The sequence below is a fragment of the Sesamum indicum genome, unplaced genomic scaffold, assembly GCF_000512975.1.
Source record: "Sesamum indicum cultivar Zhongzhi No. 13 unplaced genomic scaffold, S_indicum_v1.0 scaffold00228, whole genome shotgun sequence".
NCBI classification, from domain to species: domain Eukaryota; kingdom Viridiplantae; phylum Streptophyta; class Magnoliopsida; order Lamiales; family Pedaliaceae; genus Sesamum; species Sesamum indicum.
Genome location: NW_011628122.1, coordinates 65,861 through 79,760, shown reverse-complemented (window position 1 = coordinate 79,760; position 13,900 = coordinate 65,861). Strand labels below are relative to the sequence as shown.

Here is a 13,900-nt window from a genome sequence, read left to right as displayed (position 1 = left end):
TTACAATAATTAAGTAAAACCATATGCTTTTTTATTATTCTATTTGTCAACTCAAATTGAAGTGATTGCATGGTCATCGTTTGAAATTGAACTCGCATATTCATCTATCACACATGTTCTATGTATACCAAAAATCGATTAATACACAAAAATATATTTAATACTACATAACGCTATTTTTTTCTTTTCATAAACTAAATAAAAATAAAAAAAAATTCAGTCATAATCCTACTTGGCACGTTCCATTTAGACAACCAAATTCTTTCTTTATATTATCCCAACACTCTCTCTCTAACTTTATTATATACGAAAAATCAAAATACATTACATCAATACGTAATATCCGGTTATTCCTTTCCTTCTGCAACTCGCTTAAGCGGTGAAGCCAGACACACAGAATCATTTCTCTTCAACCTCCCTCGCTCCAAACGTCGTCGTCCTAAGAGAAGAATGTCGTACGACTACCTCTTCAAGTACATAATCATCGGAGATACGGGTGAGGGAAGCAGCTCCCTTCCTTGTTATTTTTCCTTAAACGTCAAAACCCTAGTTGAATTTGTTCTTCTTTAATCGCGAATCGTGTTGCAGGTGTGGGGAAATCGTGTTTGCTTTTGCAATTCACTGACAAGAGGTTTCAGCCGGTGCACGATCTCACTATCGGAGTTGAATTCGGTGCTCGGATGGTTACTATTGACGGCAGGCCGATTAAGCTTCAAATTTGGGACACTGTACTACGTTTGCTTTGCATTTTTCTCTTTCGGAAGTTTCATTTAGTTTTGTTACTACGTTTTTCATGCTTGATTGTGTGTGGTAGTTTGGATTTTTTACGGATTATATATTTCTGGGTGAATGGTGTTTGATACTAGATGAATACATTTTAGTGAGATAAGAGTCGCAGTTGCGTTTGGACACCCAAAATATTTCAGCTTTGACTGACAAAGATATCTAAATTTCTCTCCATCCATTACAAAGTCCGGCAGAGAGGATCCTTGTCTTTGTGCTTTTTAGTCTTCATCGCGGATATCGCATTTAGTCTTTATTGAATTATAGCTTTTCCCCGTGGACATCGCATTTGGTTCTTATTTGCCTTCACAGCTTAAGGGAAACCTATATTTCTTGCTTCTTTTAGGCGGGACAGGAGTCCTTCAGATCCATCACGAGATCATATTACAGAGGAGCAGCTGGAGCACTTCTGGTTTATGACATCACCAGGTAAAGCTAAAGGGATAGCTATGCTCTTCTTATGCACACTGTTAATTTTGTTATTCTTGTACACGTGCATCTCTTGTGAGCATTATAATTGTTATCATACTATGTGCTTAAGGTGAACTTGTTTCTATTATGATGTGGAGATCCCTTTTGGTATAGGAGTTCAGTTTTTGAAGGGCAATGTTTGCTTTTCCGGACCAACATGACGACTAACCATATGGGGTTCGGGGATTTTTTTTTTTTGGGGGGGGGGAGACATATAACTTCGATTTGATATGGTTGTAGGCCAATTTGAGTTGGATGGCTTGAGGACAGATCGAAACAGGATTAGCAAAGAGATTGCCCGCCTCAAAATTGTGAGTGTTTTGGTTTGTTTGTTTTCCTATAATGCTTCTACAACCAACGTTCTTCTTGGAGAGAAGAATAGGATGTTTAAGAAACTAGAATGTCTTAGAAATGCATTTGTTTTTTTTTTTGGGGGGGGGGGGGGGCACATAGTACATATTTCAGTAATTAGCTCTCCGCAAAGTTGTTGGTGACTAAGGCTTGGATCACCTCTAACAAGGGTCAACATTTGTCAGTTAAGTAATTTAGCTTATCAAGTATAAATGGGAATATCAACAGAATTTCTCCTTCTCCCTGACCGAGTAGATGCAAATTTTTATTCCGACTTTTGGTGTTATCTGGATTCAGTTTTCGTTGTCATAAAAATAGGACAAAAAGTTGTTCCTCAGGTTAAAAGTATGAGGCTTCCGAATTTTAACATCTTGTAATTTGACAGTTTCTATATTCTGTCTACTTGTGATGAAATTCTTATATTGATATGAATGAACTTTTTCCCTGAACTGGAAGTGACTATGTTGCCTAGGAGAGAGACATTTAATCATCTCGCAAGCTGGCTGGAAGATGCTCGACAACATGCAAATCCAAATATGACAATCCTGCTTGTAGGGAATAAAAGTGATCTCGCTCACCGAAGAGCTGTGAGCAAAGAGGAGGGAGAGCAGTTCGCAAAAGAAAATGGACTCCTTTTCCTGGAGGCATCTGCAAGAACAGGACAAAATGTTGAGGAGGTAACACACTTGAGGCAAAATCTAGAGAACCAATCATTGGTTGATGTTACTTAATGTCATTGTAGTAATTCAAGTACTCATTGTTTTTCAATATAATTTTGTATGCAGGCATTCACTAAGACTGCTGCCAAGATACTACAGAAGATTCAGGAAGGTGTCTTTGATGTATCCAACGAGGTAAAGCATTGGTCTTTGGGTTTATTGTGTGACATATGAATTAGGATATAAGTAGGACAACCTTATATTCGTTCTACTTATAAACTATGCATCATTGCTTTCCGAGTAGTCTCTGTTGATTTACTTGTGTTTATCTGTAATGCAGTCCACTTTCTTCCGATATGCAAAAGCTGGTAATTTCAACTTAAATATAGTAAAACTTGCTGTATGAATTGGCAGTTTCAAATTTAAGATTATTTGAGTAGATAATGGTTTGAGGTATCCTTGTGGCTTCCTACTGAGAAGGCGGCTTGTGAGGTTGTTCTGATTGTTAAGTGGCAAACTGTTCTAGCACCACCATGATATTAGGATTGATGGGATAAATACATCCCATAAAGAATGGATAATTAAAAGAGATTTCTTTCTGGATGTAATAGACATTTGAACTGTATGCTTAATATGTTTGAGCTGAAATTGCAGTCATCGGGTATCAAAGTTGGCTATGGTAGAGCTCAGGGTCCAGCAGGTGGGAGAGATGGAGCAGTTGCTCAAAGAGGTGGTTGCTGCAGTTGACTGTAGATATATCCACGTAAAACTCTGGATCTGCCCTCTGTCCATATATAATCGGCTTTGATGGATTTCAACTGTCGTTAAATACATAAAGGACTCTTCATAGAATTGTACAGTTCAAGATAATTAAATGTTCGTGTGTAAAATAGAGTTGGCTATTGCTCATGCTCACACTTATGTTGTATGTGACATACGTTATTGATGTCAGTGTAATTGTTTCTTTCATTATTCTTATCATTTTGACAGCTTTTAAATTTGGGTTTAATGGTATAGAACCTTAAACCCAACAAAATTATGCCAACGGTGTGTATTGCCACTGAACAACACCACTCTTCAGAATGACACTGAAAGTATAATGGAAACCTCATATCGGGGAAAGGGCAAACAATATCAGAGAATCCACGACTTGGTTTGAGTTTGGTATGTTCAAATTGTTTAAACAAACCAAGTCTGGTACGTTCAAATTATTTAAACATTACCTGAGAGACGGCAGAAATTCAGCACTGCAATTTGTGATTCAACAAATAAGAGTGGTTTTAGACTCTTCACATCACAATGCAGTAATCTCTATCGTTCTGCTGCAAGATCTATGCTAGTTTCTAAAGCTACAGATATGAAAACAAAGAAACTGGGTATTATGTGCTCGAGACATAAAAAATGGGACTCCACCGAGCAAAGCATCACGAAATCATATATATGGGTAAAAATGGTCTATGAAGAGCCGCCGAAAACCTGAAAAAGGCATAAGATTTCACATTAGCAATTACTTAATGGCGCAAGTCACAACAGTGGCATAACCCAGATAGAAAGACACTCACTCCTGCCAGGATATCCCTCGACAGCTGAGCCTTATTCTCCCCAGTTTCATTCACAACTGGTTTTTTCTGTGGGAACTGGCGCATCACTTTTGGTAGTACGTCAACCTTTTGCTTCTGCATTGACAAATATATAAAATTATGTTAGTATCAGTTCAAAGAAAATATGGTGCCTTGAAGAATCAGCTAAAAAGAAAATTATCCATTGACAAAATCGTTGAATGAGAGATTTAAGTTATATATCCTTTGTGGCACAATAAGGTATAAATTAATAATGCATCAAATTATAAAATAAAATCCATGGTAATCATAATAATACAGAGTACATCTAAGTAACAAAAACATATTTTACATGGATAAAGTGGATTCACCTTCTTCAACCGTTCTTCTATTTTACTCAATGCTTTAGATTGGTCAACTTTGGATAGATAAAAATCCCGCTCTCTTTTGGCAGCAGAGAGTTCCAAAGCCAGCTTTTGCTCCCGAATAGCATTCTTGTATGCTGAAAATAATTATTCAGGACATTAAATTTCATCCTGCAGCTTTGAACAGCATAGCAAAGGACTAAGAGTCGTTAAGAGTCGTGTACCTATCTCTTCGGTAAGATTATCCCACTTGAATTTACTCAAATATTTGATATTCCACAGATCATAATAAAATGATGATCTTTTCCTTCCACCTGAACCAGAAAGAAGATGTGTGAGCTACACCAGCTATGCTCATGCCATAATAAGAAGTATCCAATCAGATCATTCCTACATCGATCAAAAATGCTAGAGGAGCATGCTCCACTAGAAAGGAAAACTCCATAGATTTTAAAGCTCTATGACAAAACAGATCTGTTAAGTCAAATCCTATGAGTAATAAGGATCAAATTGTTCTCTGAATTAGTAAAAGTAAATATCACCATTGTTGAATATTCTCCTCGTAAAATGTCCCTCATGCATAGCAAGTTACAGCTATCAAAGCTAATGCAGTTATTTCATCGAGCTTTTGTTAGATGCTAATTGCTCCATTTCAACAAATATCATGAACAATTTTACAAAGAACCAAATGAGATGATACAAAGTAAGCATGCAGGATTTTAGAGGTTTTTGTTAAAGAAAACAGTTCACCCAACATACCAATCTGTTCGCCGTTTAACATCCTAGCCACTCTCTTGGCAACTTTCTTGTCAGTGAATTCAACCCACCTGCATGGAGGAATACTTGGTCAGCTGTTGATAATATGAACTAGAAGTCTCCGAGAGAATGGGGGAACCTCACAGAAACACGGAACTTCTATGTTGAAGCACTGAAAATGTCTCCAACAGCAAGTTAAGAGTAATAAAGGCAAATGACAGACACCATTCCGGTTCCATGGTGAACATCTTGAAGATACAAAGACAAAAGCATACCCCTCCGAAAATTCTTGTCCTCGGAATCCACCAGACTTTTTTCGTCGAACTTGAGCAGCAGGATCTGCATACAAAGAAATTGGACTAAGCAGCTAGATTGGTATGGTAAAATACAGAGGACTTTCAATTGCAAAACCAAGCATCACAAATTAAGCCGAACTCCATCAAACAATCACCCAACTCCAGTGCACCAAGCTATAATCTCATGATCACCAAACCTACCATCAGGTCCGAAACACGCATTTGCACCAAGCAACTCAATAAATCCCGTTAGACAAAAAAACTAAAATACTTGACCTTCAGGAGTGAGGTAGAGCCTTTGAATTTCTCCATACTGAGACAGAATCTGACGAAGCTTCAGAGGATCCATGTGCGGGGGTACCCGACTTAAATAGCAAACACCGCGCCTGTCCGCTTTTTCCGCTTCCTTTAGTAACCGCTTTTTCCTTTTCTCCTTCCGTTGATCCTTCTTCTCCACAGCTTCTTTATTCAAGCTTGAATCATCTTCACCTTCGGAATTTGCTCTTGCAACCGCTAGTTCTTCTTCCTCAGTAGCCATTCTACCGAATACGAACTCAGGTCTCAGTTAACCAATCGCTCAGTAAAGCTACAATTAGTGCAAAAGAAAAAAAAGGTGAGTTTTAAATATTCCGGAGAAAATTCTGCAAATTGAATCGAGATTTAACAGGATACGTAAGCGCGAAATAGTCGTACCTGTGTGAAGAAACCCTATTGTTCGTTTCCCCCTTTCTTTTTTCGCTATGTTCTCTTCTCTTCTCCTTATTCAAAGTTGAAAAACTCTCTCTCGATCTCTCCTCTTTTTTTGATTTTTCATTTTGTGGTGTCTGCATACTATTATCTGGACTAGGCCCATTTCAAAAACCAAATGGGCCTATTTTCTATCAATATGTGGGCTTTAAAAGAAAGATGATTCAACTCAAGCAAATGTATTTTATTTGTTTGCCCATTGTAATAAATAATGTCGATATTCTATGAGACTAAATTTAAGGTGGAGTTGGAATTTGGGATCCTTTGGGCGAGAGGGAAACTTTTGCTGATATGAGCAAGTACGAGTGAGAATACTACTTACCACCCCATCCCCATGAGCTTAATGAATTTCTTCAACTACTCATTCTTTATAGATTTTGAAAATATTGCCCAGCCTTTATGTTATTGCTTGTATTTGGCTGAGAGCTTAGACTGGAAATTCTAGCTCCTTCCAATCACATCACATAGCAAGCGTGGTTTGTATAATTTTTGCTTTTCCTCAAGAAAATAAAATATTTCATAATAAAAAAATATTGTCAATTGGATTTACTAATGAATTCTTTATTGAGATATGAGATGTGGGTAATTTGGTATAAACTCCACAAATACAACATATTTTCAATGATAATAATAATAATGAAGAGTAGTTGAGAGTGTTTGTGATGGATACATCATACGTATATAGAAGCAAACTTCTCCAGCATTCAATAAATGGAGCGCATAAACCCAGACATGATTCATTTTCCAATAAATGAGCTGACATTGAATCAATTCATTTGCACCTCATTTTGCAGGGGAAGAAAAGGAGAGGTGATCAGTTTGATTGAGTAGAGAGAGAAAGAATCGTCGGCGAGCCATAAATTCGCCACCCACCAACTCACCCAACGGTTAGTCTTCATCTCTGCTGCATTCTCACATATTCATCACATCTTATCCATCTTTTGTTGATTATTAATACTACCTATTCCTAACAACAACTTCTGCAATATTACTCTACACCAAAATTAAAAAGCTATACAACTAAACAAAATAATATGTGAGTTTTTCTGGGAGATCAATAACATATCATAGATCAACATCACAGACAGACAGCACTACATCTCTTGAAATCAATATGCAAACAAATTTAAGTACAACTTAAGGAGGCAATTAAACAATAGAAGCAGCAGCAGAAAGCAGGCAGCAGGCAGCAGATCTCCAACGTTTCTTACAATTGAAAAAGAAGAGGAGATCTCGAAGCACACCATATCAATGCATGTATATATCAAGCATTAATTAATAACTCTTGGAGCTGGAAGGGAATAGCCAGAAGAAGAGAAGTCATGAACATCATGATCATGTTGGTGGGTCTTAACATAATTATGATGATGATGATCAAGTGCATACTTGAAGGGAGTTGGAGTGACCTGCATGAACAGATAATTCCCAGCAAAAAGATCACCAAAATGTGACTGACTTTCCTTCAACCTCTTGTACATCTTCTTCCATGCAACCTTCACTACCTTTACTTTTCTTCTCAACAACCTCTTCAGGTTTGGGATTTTCACCCTCAGTTTTCTCCTCACCTGAAATCTTCTTCTGCTGATCCTCCCTATCACCTTCTCTCTGATGTCGAAATCCTCGTGATCTTCGTCCAACAAATTAATCTCATTCTTCAGTCTCTTGTAGGATGAGGCCATGGCGCCTCTCCCTGGTGGTGGTGGGGTGAAGAAGACCAAAACTTTCTTTATCTGATTTTGAAGAAGAGATGAGGAATTAGGAGAGATGGATGGGGCGTCACTGTCATTTTCTGTAGCAAATACACATACGATGGACGGATGGATGGATGTGTTTATGTGATGGAAGTGGTTATTAGGTTCGCAGTTTGTTGGGTGCAGCATTCATTGCATTGCAACAGAGATACTTAATTTGAGCATATATATATAGAGGGTTAAATTCATTTTGACCCTTCTGATATATTAAAATATCAAAAATTTTCCTATGAGATTTTTAATAATCATACCGTCTCTTTGTCAATTTAAACCTATTTTTTCATAAATAATTACTAAAATGCCTCTTTTAGTCAACTGGTCAAACTAAATATATTAATGTATAATAATTTTAATTTTAATTTATAATTATTAAAATATATTTATAATATATATAATTATAATTTATAAAAAAATTTAAAATAAAAATTATCCCCCACCCACCCCGCCTCCCACCCACCTCCAATCTTCTTCCCCGGCCAACCCACCCCACTCCTCCCCTCCCCCAATCTTCTTCGGCGAACCCACACCCTCGCCTCCCCCCTGCCCTCTCCTCCCCTCGCCCTTTGTCTGTCTGGGCAACGCCAGTCGTCCTCGCTGAAGATGGGCGACGACCGTCGCCCTAGAATTTTATAATAAATTCGCAATCAAAAGTACGTGTAGTTCAATTTTTGTACAGAGGAGATTTTTAAAATTTTATTTTATATCACATGAGGGCTATTCAATTTCTTTAATTTTCATAGGCTTTTTTAAACATTCTTATTACCGTAGAAAGGGTGTCTGAATTTTTCCTAGAGAACAGGAAAGAATCATCATCACATGTCCCCTTTCATAGTGTTTGTGATGGACCCACAGTTTCAACTCCATTAATTAATATATACAACACCACATGAACATCTGCCTTTTGTTTGTATTTCTGGTGAAAATGGTGGACAACTTCAACTGCCTCTCAGCCTCTCTTTTGATTGGCCTGCCCATTCCCCTAATTCTACTTCATATGTAGATATTAAATTACAATGAAGAAGTGACTAATGAAATATTCTTATACAAACTAAAGTCTGATCCAACTCAATCCGAATTAGAATTATATATTTCTTCAGCTACAGAGAGTAGTGTTTGTTGTATAGCTTTAATTATTACAGGATGATCACCTGGTGCCATCGTACAGGATCCCACGACCCATACTAGACCTACTCCAGCATCAGCTGGATGGATCTATCCTGGGTGCCATATACATTAGATCTCCCATATTTAACCCCACTGTTGTACTTTGGTCCATTGTTGTACCAAAACAGACAATTATAACACCATTTTGAACCATCAAGACAGAATCCACAGCAAAAAAGGCCAAACTCATAAAAAAAGTGCTAAAGCCAGACAATCCATTCGTATTGGTGCATAATTAAATCAATGAGAACTTAATTTCCATGTACAGTCAAACCGTATCAAAAGAACATACAGTTACAAAAATATCAAAGCAATAAAACTCCTATCCACGCTGTGTTCATTTTGATATCACCAATCTCTTTGATATCAGCCAAAAAATAAAGAAATGCTAACCAAATAATGTACAAATGAGGTAATGCTTCATTTGCGCCACGTCAAAACCCAAAAAAAAAATCGTATCACCTTTCTACATCAAGAACCAATGTAAAGAATTTGATGCTAAGTTGATATGAAGATAGGGGACAAGCAACCTAGTAGAGCTTTATTCTGGTTTGAATTGGACTACGGCAAATTGGACATAGCTGAAGATCTTGGCCACAGTCACAGCATGTCTGTCAAAAAGGGAAAGCTGTTTATTTCACATTCTATGGATCTCCTCCACGCACTGTGTTATACAATACGAAATAAATGAACTTACCTGATGACCACAACCAAAAGCCATGTCTTTTGGGTTGCTAAGGCAGATAGGACATATCTGTAAACACAGAGGAACATAAGTAGAAGGAACATAAAATTTTGGAGGTTGCAACAGAAAGTATGCATTTCTAGTTAGTAGTTTATAGTAGTACATATATATTGACACACACACCACAAATATACCTGGTGTTCGTAAGTAGAGATTGGTGGAGCTGCATCAACTGGAACATTGTGCTCATAGTACGAACTAGAGCTATGCTGGAAACTGGTTGCGCGTGAGGGCTTTGTAGCTGAACCCAAAGCCGCACCATAGACAGGAGGAGGAAGAGGAACGCGCTCAGGAGTATTTCCTTTTCGCCCACTAGATTGCAAGAAAGATGAATAATAACTAGATAAGTCACACACATGAAGGTAGGTCTGTCATGGGCACAGAGACAGGTAGATCCCACTCCTACCCACCCAAATAGATGGACACATGCAAAGAGGAGAGGACGATGAAGTGAAGATTACCCTAACAAATTAAGCTCCATTGTTGCTTTATATTGAGATGGAATTTCCATTAATGCTGCAAGAGCAAATTCTGTCTCTTTCCGAGATTGGTGTGCATTTTTGGACATAATCTCCGTAAAATTGACAAACTGTAGAACCCAAAAGATAGATCAGTAAGGAGAAGAAATTTTCAGAGAATCCTAAAGCAGGCACCTGACCTGGAAATTGTCAAACTCCCGAGCGGGGATGTTGTCGTCAAATTCCTTCATCATGTCCCAGGGGCCATCTCCAACCCCAACCAAAATAATAGATAAAGGAAACTTGCTGCAAATATTGCAGATACATTACTCCAAGAGCATTTTAAATCAACAGATAAAAGACAAAGTATATTTGCTTAAACTCACCTAGCTTCAACAATTGCTTGCACCGTTTTCCGCTCTTGCGGACTTAACTGACCATTTTGAGTATCAACACTTCTGGTAACCTACAAAGATTGCAAGGTTCATGCATACTTTAAACCACTCAATATTAAAAGAAACAAGAACCTCCAAAAATATGAACAAGGTATGACAGGTAATATACCTGTCCATCTGCAATAATCAGTAGAACGTGATACTGGCCTCCACTCTGTTCAACAATAGTAGTAGCCATTTCAATTACTGGCGCAAATGATGTTGGACCTGCAGCAAAGTGATAAAGCGTAAGCCATAAAAATTAGTAAGTGTTAAATACTAAGATCGCAAAATATGCTACATAGGTAATTAACCTGCCAGTTTCAGATGTGGAACAATTTCTCTATATCGGCTTAAGACTTCCTCAAATCCGTTGCAAAATCTCTCATCAGGATAGAAGCTGAATACATCCTGATCATGAGTTGATGCTGCCAAGATTGATTAGAAGAACCAATCATAAATGTTTGGGCTAGCCAATTATAAATTTCAGAAAGAACCACAAGTTTATATATCATGTACTACCATCTCCAAATCCAAAACACGGGATCAAGTTATCATCATCAAAAGCTGCCAAGGTTTTCCCAACTATAGATATTGCTTGTTCATAAGGATTCAGACCACTTCCAATGTGATGTAAGCTTCGACCATTATACGACCTTTTCCCTAATGATGGAACCAAGTCAAAAAATCATACATCTCCACAAGTTCTAGTAATTACTAACTATCAATTGAAAAAGAATAAAATAAAAAGATCGTACCTGTCCATTCGTTACTCTTAGTGAAATCAATTCCGACAATTAGGTTGGAAGACTCAAGACCAGCACGTGCAAGAGCTTCTGTCACCTAATGAAAATATTCATATGTAAAGCATTTGCAAAGGAAAAAACACTAAGAGATTCAGAAGAACGAAAATATACCATCACTTCACCAAACAAAAGATCCATACCCAACACATAAGAGAAATTTTATGGAATAAAGCACAACACCAACAATCAAAAGTACAGACATAGATCAAGTTCTCTAGATTCCAAAACATCAAACCCTGCCATTCAACTCCAGCGAGATTCTGCCCCTTCAAATTGCCACCTATTATCAACATGTTAATAGGATTACCCTATTTTGCTATCTTTAAATATCCATTATTCAAGCTTTTAGTTTTCACCCTATTTTACTAAATATCTTTCTCCACTTTCCAGATGCAGATAAGTTATCACATGTTTAAGATACATGCCCATAGGGAATCAGAAGTTTGTGCACAGCCCCGTATCATCTCTCTGAAGATACATGATGAGGTGCTTTACTTTCTCTACCTTTACACAACAATCCATGTAAATTTATATAGCAAAATCTCAATATAGGCAAGTTACTATTGCTTTACGGACAGCATGCTTGAATTCCCTGCATAAAATAATGACAAGTAGTCTGTGAGGACATTTTCCAAAGAGTCGATCATATAAATATCACTGGAGAAGTATACAGGTACCACCTTGGTCTCTATCCAAATTTGTACTTAATACATCTTAATGGTCATTATACGTAAACAGAATCTTCATTTTCATCATCTACAGAAAAGATTTTCTTGTCTTGAATGTACTTGATGTTAACTATTAAAATAAGCAGTCCTTTGATTCTAATAAGCAGTCAAAATAATTCAGAGTTAGTTCCATCTAGACTAGATAAATATAACATATATTCAGCTTCCCCCAATTCAATCTTTTACCTATGATCAAAAAATAAAAAAATAAAAAAATAAAAAGGGGGATTAACACCCAAAACTGGACATTGATCGTCTAGTATCTTACAAAAGTGCTGATACTCCAGTTTTCTGCCAACACAAGTACAAACATACCTCCTCCAATGAATTATAGTTGTCTGCAATCCTTGAATACCTCCTATCAAGCTGTTTTTGTGGTGCATGCAATTGAAATTGAGGCCCGTTATTTTGTGAAGGAGCATGCGCCTGGGATTGAGTCCCATAATTCTGAGGAGAAGCACAGTACTCATTTTGCGGTGGATATCCTGCCGGTGCTGGATAAGGATGCTGCGCGGGATAGTTTTGAGCATATTGAGAATAAGATGACTGAGCATATTGATGCTGCCACCCAGCTGCAGAACTAGACCGAGCCATTGAAGATTGCCTGCTACTACCCCTAGGGCTAGAGCTTTTGTTTCCCATCGAGTCAGTCTATTCAAAACCCTCCAAAATTCTCAAACAGGACACCCTTGTTTCCTCTATAAAATACCAAATCCGCAACCCCGTCACAATAAACAATCCAAAAAATCCAATACAAGAACAGGTGACTCCGCAAGCCTTAAAAGAATAAAGTATCCCAAAAATCCAACAAGAAATGCCAATTGCACTTGGAATAGAAAAACAGACGATCAAGCAAACTCACCCACAAAACCCAAATTCTATACAAGCAAAAGGAAATGCCCGATGGCAAATATATATGAGCAATAGAATGTTACACCAACCTCTCCTGTTTGCCGCCAAAGAAAATTCAATGAAGTGTGAAACATGACAAGCTCTTAAATAAAAAAAACGGCTTCAGCGAGGAAGACACACGGTTTACAAGCCGTGCGCCGACTTCAAACAGACCCTTAAAGACCAAGTCTCTTCCACGATATTTATTTTTCCAGCAAAAAGTATACCTAGTGATATATTGTCTGGAATAATTCCACATCAAATAGACTTATATTGGTCTTGCAATTCGTTTTCTGAATCGACTACACTCCAAAAACAGTGAAATCTCCGCAAGAAAGGTCATCAAAACACGCAACATGCGAAATTTAAACAGCAATATACACATAAAATACAGGAAAATACAATGAGGAAGAAACGTAAACTGAATGATAACTTTGAATGCCATCAAAATTGAAGTCAGAACCAATCTCCTTACACTTCAAACCCACAGTCTCAATCCTGTTTTCCCCAAATTAATTCAGAATTCAGCACTAAAATGGAGAAAATACCTGATCGCCGGAACAGAGACTGAGAGCATCATTTCTCCTCCAGAAGTGCATTTCAGGACTGGATTGCAAAACGAAAAAAGAAAAAGAAAAATACAGTGCACAAAAGCGTTGCAACTTTTCCTAAAAGTGGATTTTATTTTATTTATTTGATGAAGTAGTTTTTAATTAAATAATATATGGATGGAAGTTTCCTTCATATGCTTTTGATTTGAATGATTTGGGGATGTAAAAGCAATTAACTTTTCTTAAGTCTTCCACAATCTAATTAAACACGAAAACCCACCCAAGGGATATTCTTTCTTCTATTCTCTAGGTATCTTAAATTATATACATAAGCTATGAGTCAAAGACTGATTGGAAGGCACTAATCCAGGCATGCTTCCACGTT

At 37.4% G+C, this 13,900-nt stretch overlaps 4 protein-coding genes across 5 annotated transcripts; 1 reads left to right on the top strand and 3 right to left on the bottom strand.

Moving 5' to 3' along the window:
* Positions 1 to 333: 333 nt before the first annotated feature.
* On the top strand, positions 334 to 3,245 carry LOC105179873 (ras-related protein RABB1b). Its single transcript, XM_011103525.2, has 6 exons — positions 334 to 496; positions 589 to 728; positions 1,130 to 1,212; positions 2,078 to 2,282; positions 2,391 to 2,459; positions 2,919 to 3,245. The coding sequence occupies exons 1-6, from the start codon at positions 451 to 453 to the stop codon at positions 3,009 to 3,011; spliced, it is 636 nt and encodes a 211-aa protein (XP_011101827.1). The 5' UTR covers positions 334 to 450; the 3' UTR covers positions 3,012 to 3,245.
* A 153-nt stretch (positions 3,246 to 3,398) lies between these two features.
* Positions 3,399 to 6,068, bottom strand: LOC105179872 (pre-rRNA-processing protein ESF2). The gene is made up of 8 exons (XM_011103524.2): positions 5,934 to 6,068; positions 5,517 to 5,826; positions 5,220 to 5,283; positions 4,948 to 5,015; positions 4,413 to 4,502; positions 4,195 to 4,325; positions 3,827 to 3,940; positions 3,399 to 3,740 (listed from the first exon to the last, which is right to left on the bottom strand). Exons 2-8 carry the CDS (start codon positions 5,776 to 5,778, stop codon positions 3,720 to 3,722), a joined length of 750 nt encoding a protein of 249 aa, XP_011101826.1. The 5' UTR covers positions 5,779 to 5,826; positions 5,934 to 6,068; the 3' UTR covers positions 3,399 to 3,719.
* Positions 6,069 to 7,017: 949 nt separating this feature from the next.
* Positions 7,018 to 7,952, bottom strand: LOC110011408. The gene has a single exon (XM_020691459.1). It carries the CDS (start codon positions 7,865 to 7,867, stop codon positions 7,259 to 7,261), a length of 609 nt encoding a protein of 202 aa, XP_020547118.1. The 5' UTR covers positions 7,868 to 7,952; the 3' UTR covers positions 7,018 to 7,258.
* A 1,151-nt stretch (positions 7,953 to 9,103) lies between these two features.
* On the bottom strand, positions 9,104 to 13,648 carry LOC105179871 (E3 ubiquitin-protein ligase RGLG2). Of its 2 annotated transcripts, none has more exons than XM_011103521.2 (12): positions 13,513 to 13,648; positions 12,389 to 12,771; positions 11,298 to 11,382; positions 11,062 to 11,202; positions 10,854 to 10,967; positions 10,670 to 10,767; positions 10,492 to 10,571; positions 10,306 to 10,411; positions 10,109 to 10,236; positions 9,782 to 9,959; positions 9,600 to 9,656; positions 9,104 to 9,513 (listed from the first exon to the last, which is right to left on the bottom strand). In XM_011103521.2, exons 2-12 carry the CDS (start codon positions 12,713 to 12,715, stop codon positions 9,433 to 9,435), a joined length of 1,395 nt encoding a protein of 464 aa, XP_011101823.1. In that variant the 5' UTR covers positions 12,716 to 12,771; positions 13,513 to 13,648; the 3' UTR covers positions 9,104 to 9,432. The 2 variants fall into 2 exon arrangements, with proteins under 2 accessions (XP_011101823.1, XP_011101824.1); XM_011103522.2 differs by lacking the exon at positions 13,513 to 13,648 and adding an exon at positions 13,015 to 13,182.
* Positions 13,649 to 13,900: the final 252 nt, after the last annotated feature.

Excerpts from the sequence above, each read along its gene's own strand:
- LOC105179873 (XM_011103525.2), top strand. The coding sequence starts at position 451 with ATGTCGTACGACTACCTCTTCAAGTACATAATCATCGGAGATACGG. Across the intron at positions 497-588 it reads CATAATCATCGGAGATACGG|GTGTGGGGAAATCGTGTTTG; the intron begins GTGAGGGAAGCA and ends ATCGTGTTGCAG. Across the intron at positions 2,283-2,390 it reads CAGGACAAAATGTTGAGGAG|GCATTCACTAAGACTGCTGC; the intron begins GTAACACACTTG and ends TTTTGTATGCAG.
- LOC105179872 (XM_011103524.2), bottom strand. The coding sequence starts at position 5,778 with ATGGCTACTGAGGAAGAAGAACTAGCGGTTGCAAGAGCAAATTCCGAA. Across the intron at positions 4,503-4,947 it reads GTTAAACGGCGAACAGATTG|GTGGAAGGAAAAGATCATCA; the intron begins GTATGTTGGGTG and ends TTTCTGGTTCAG. Across the intron at positions 4,326-4,412 it reads TAATCTTACCGAAGAGATAG|CATACAAGAATGCTATTCGG; the intron begins GTACACGACTCT and ends AATTATTTTCAG.
- LOC110011408 (XM_020691459.1), bottom strand. The coding sequence starts at position 7,867 with ATGCTGCACCCAACAAACTGCGAACCTAATAACCACTTCCATCACATA.
- LOC105179871 (XM_011103521.2), bottom strand. The coding sequence starts at position 12,715 with ATGGGAAACAAAAGCTCTAGCCCTAGGGGTAGTAGCAGGCAATCTTCA. Across the intron at positions 10,412-10,491 it reads CAAGCAATTGTTGAAGCTAG|CAAGTTTCCTTTATCTATTA; the intron begins GTGAGTTTAAGC and ends CAATATTTGCAG. Across the intron at positions 9,960-10,108 it reads ATGGAGCTTAATTTGTTAGG|TGGGCGAAAAGGAAATACTC; the intron begins GTAATCTTCACT and ends CTTGCAATCTAG.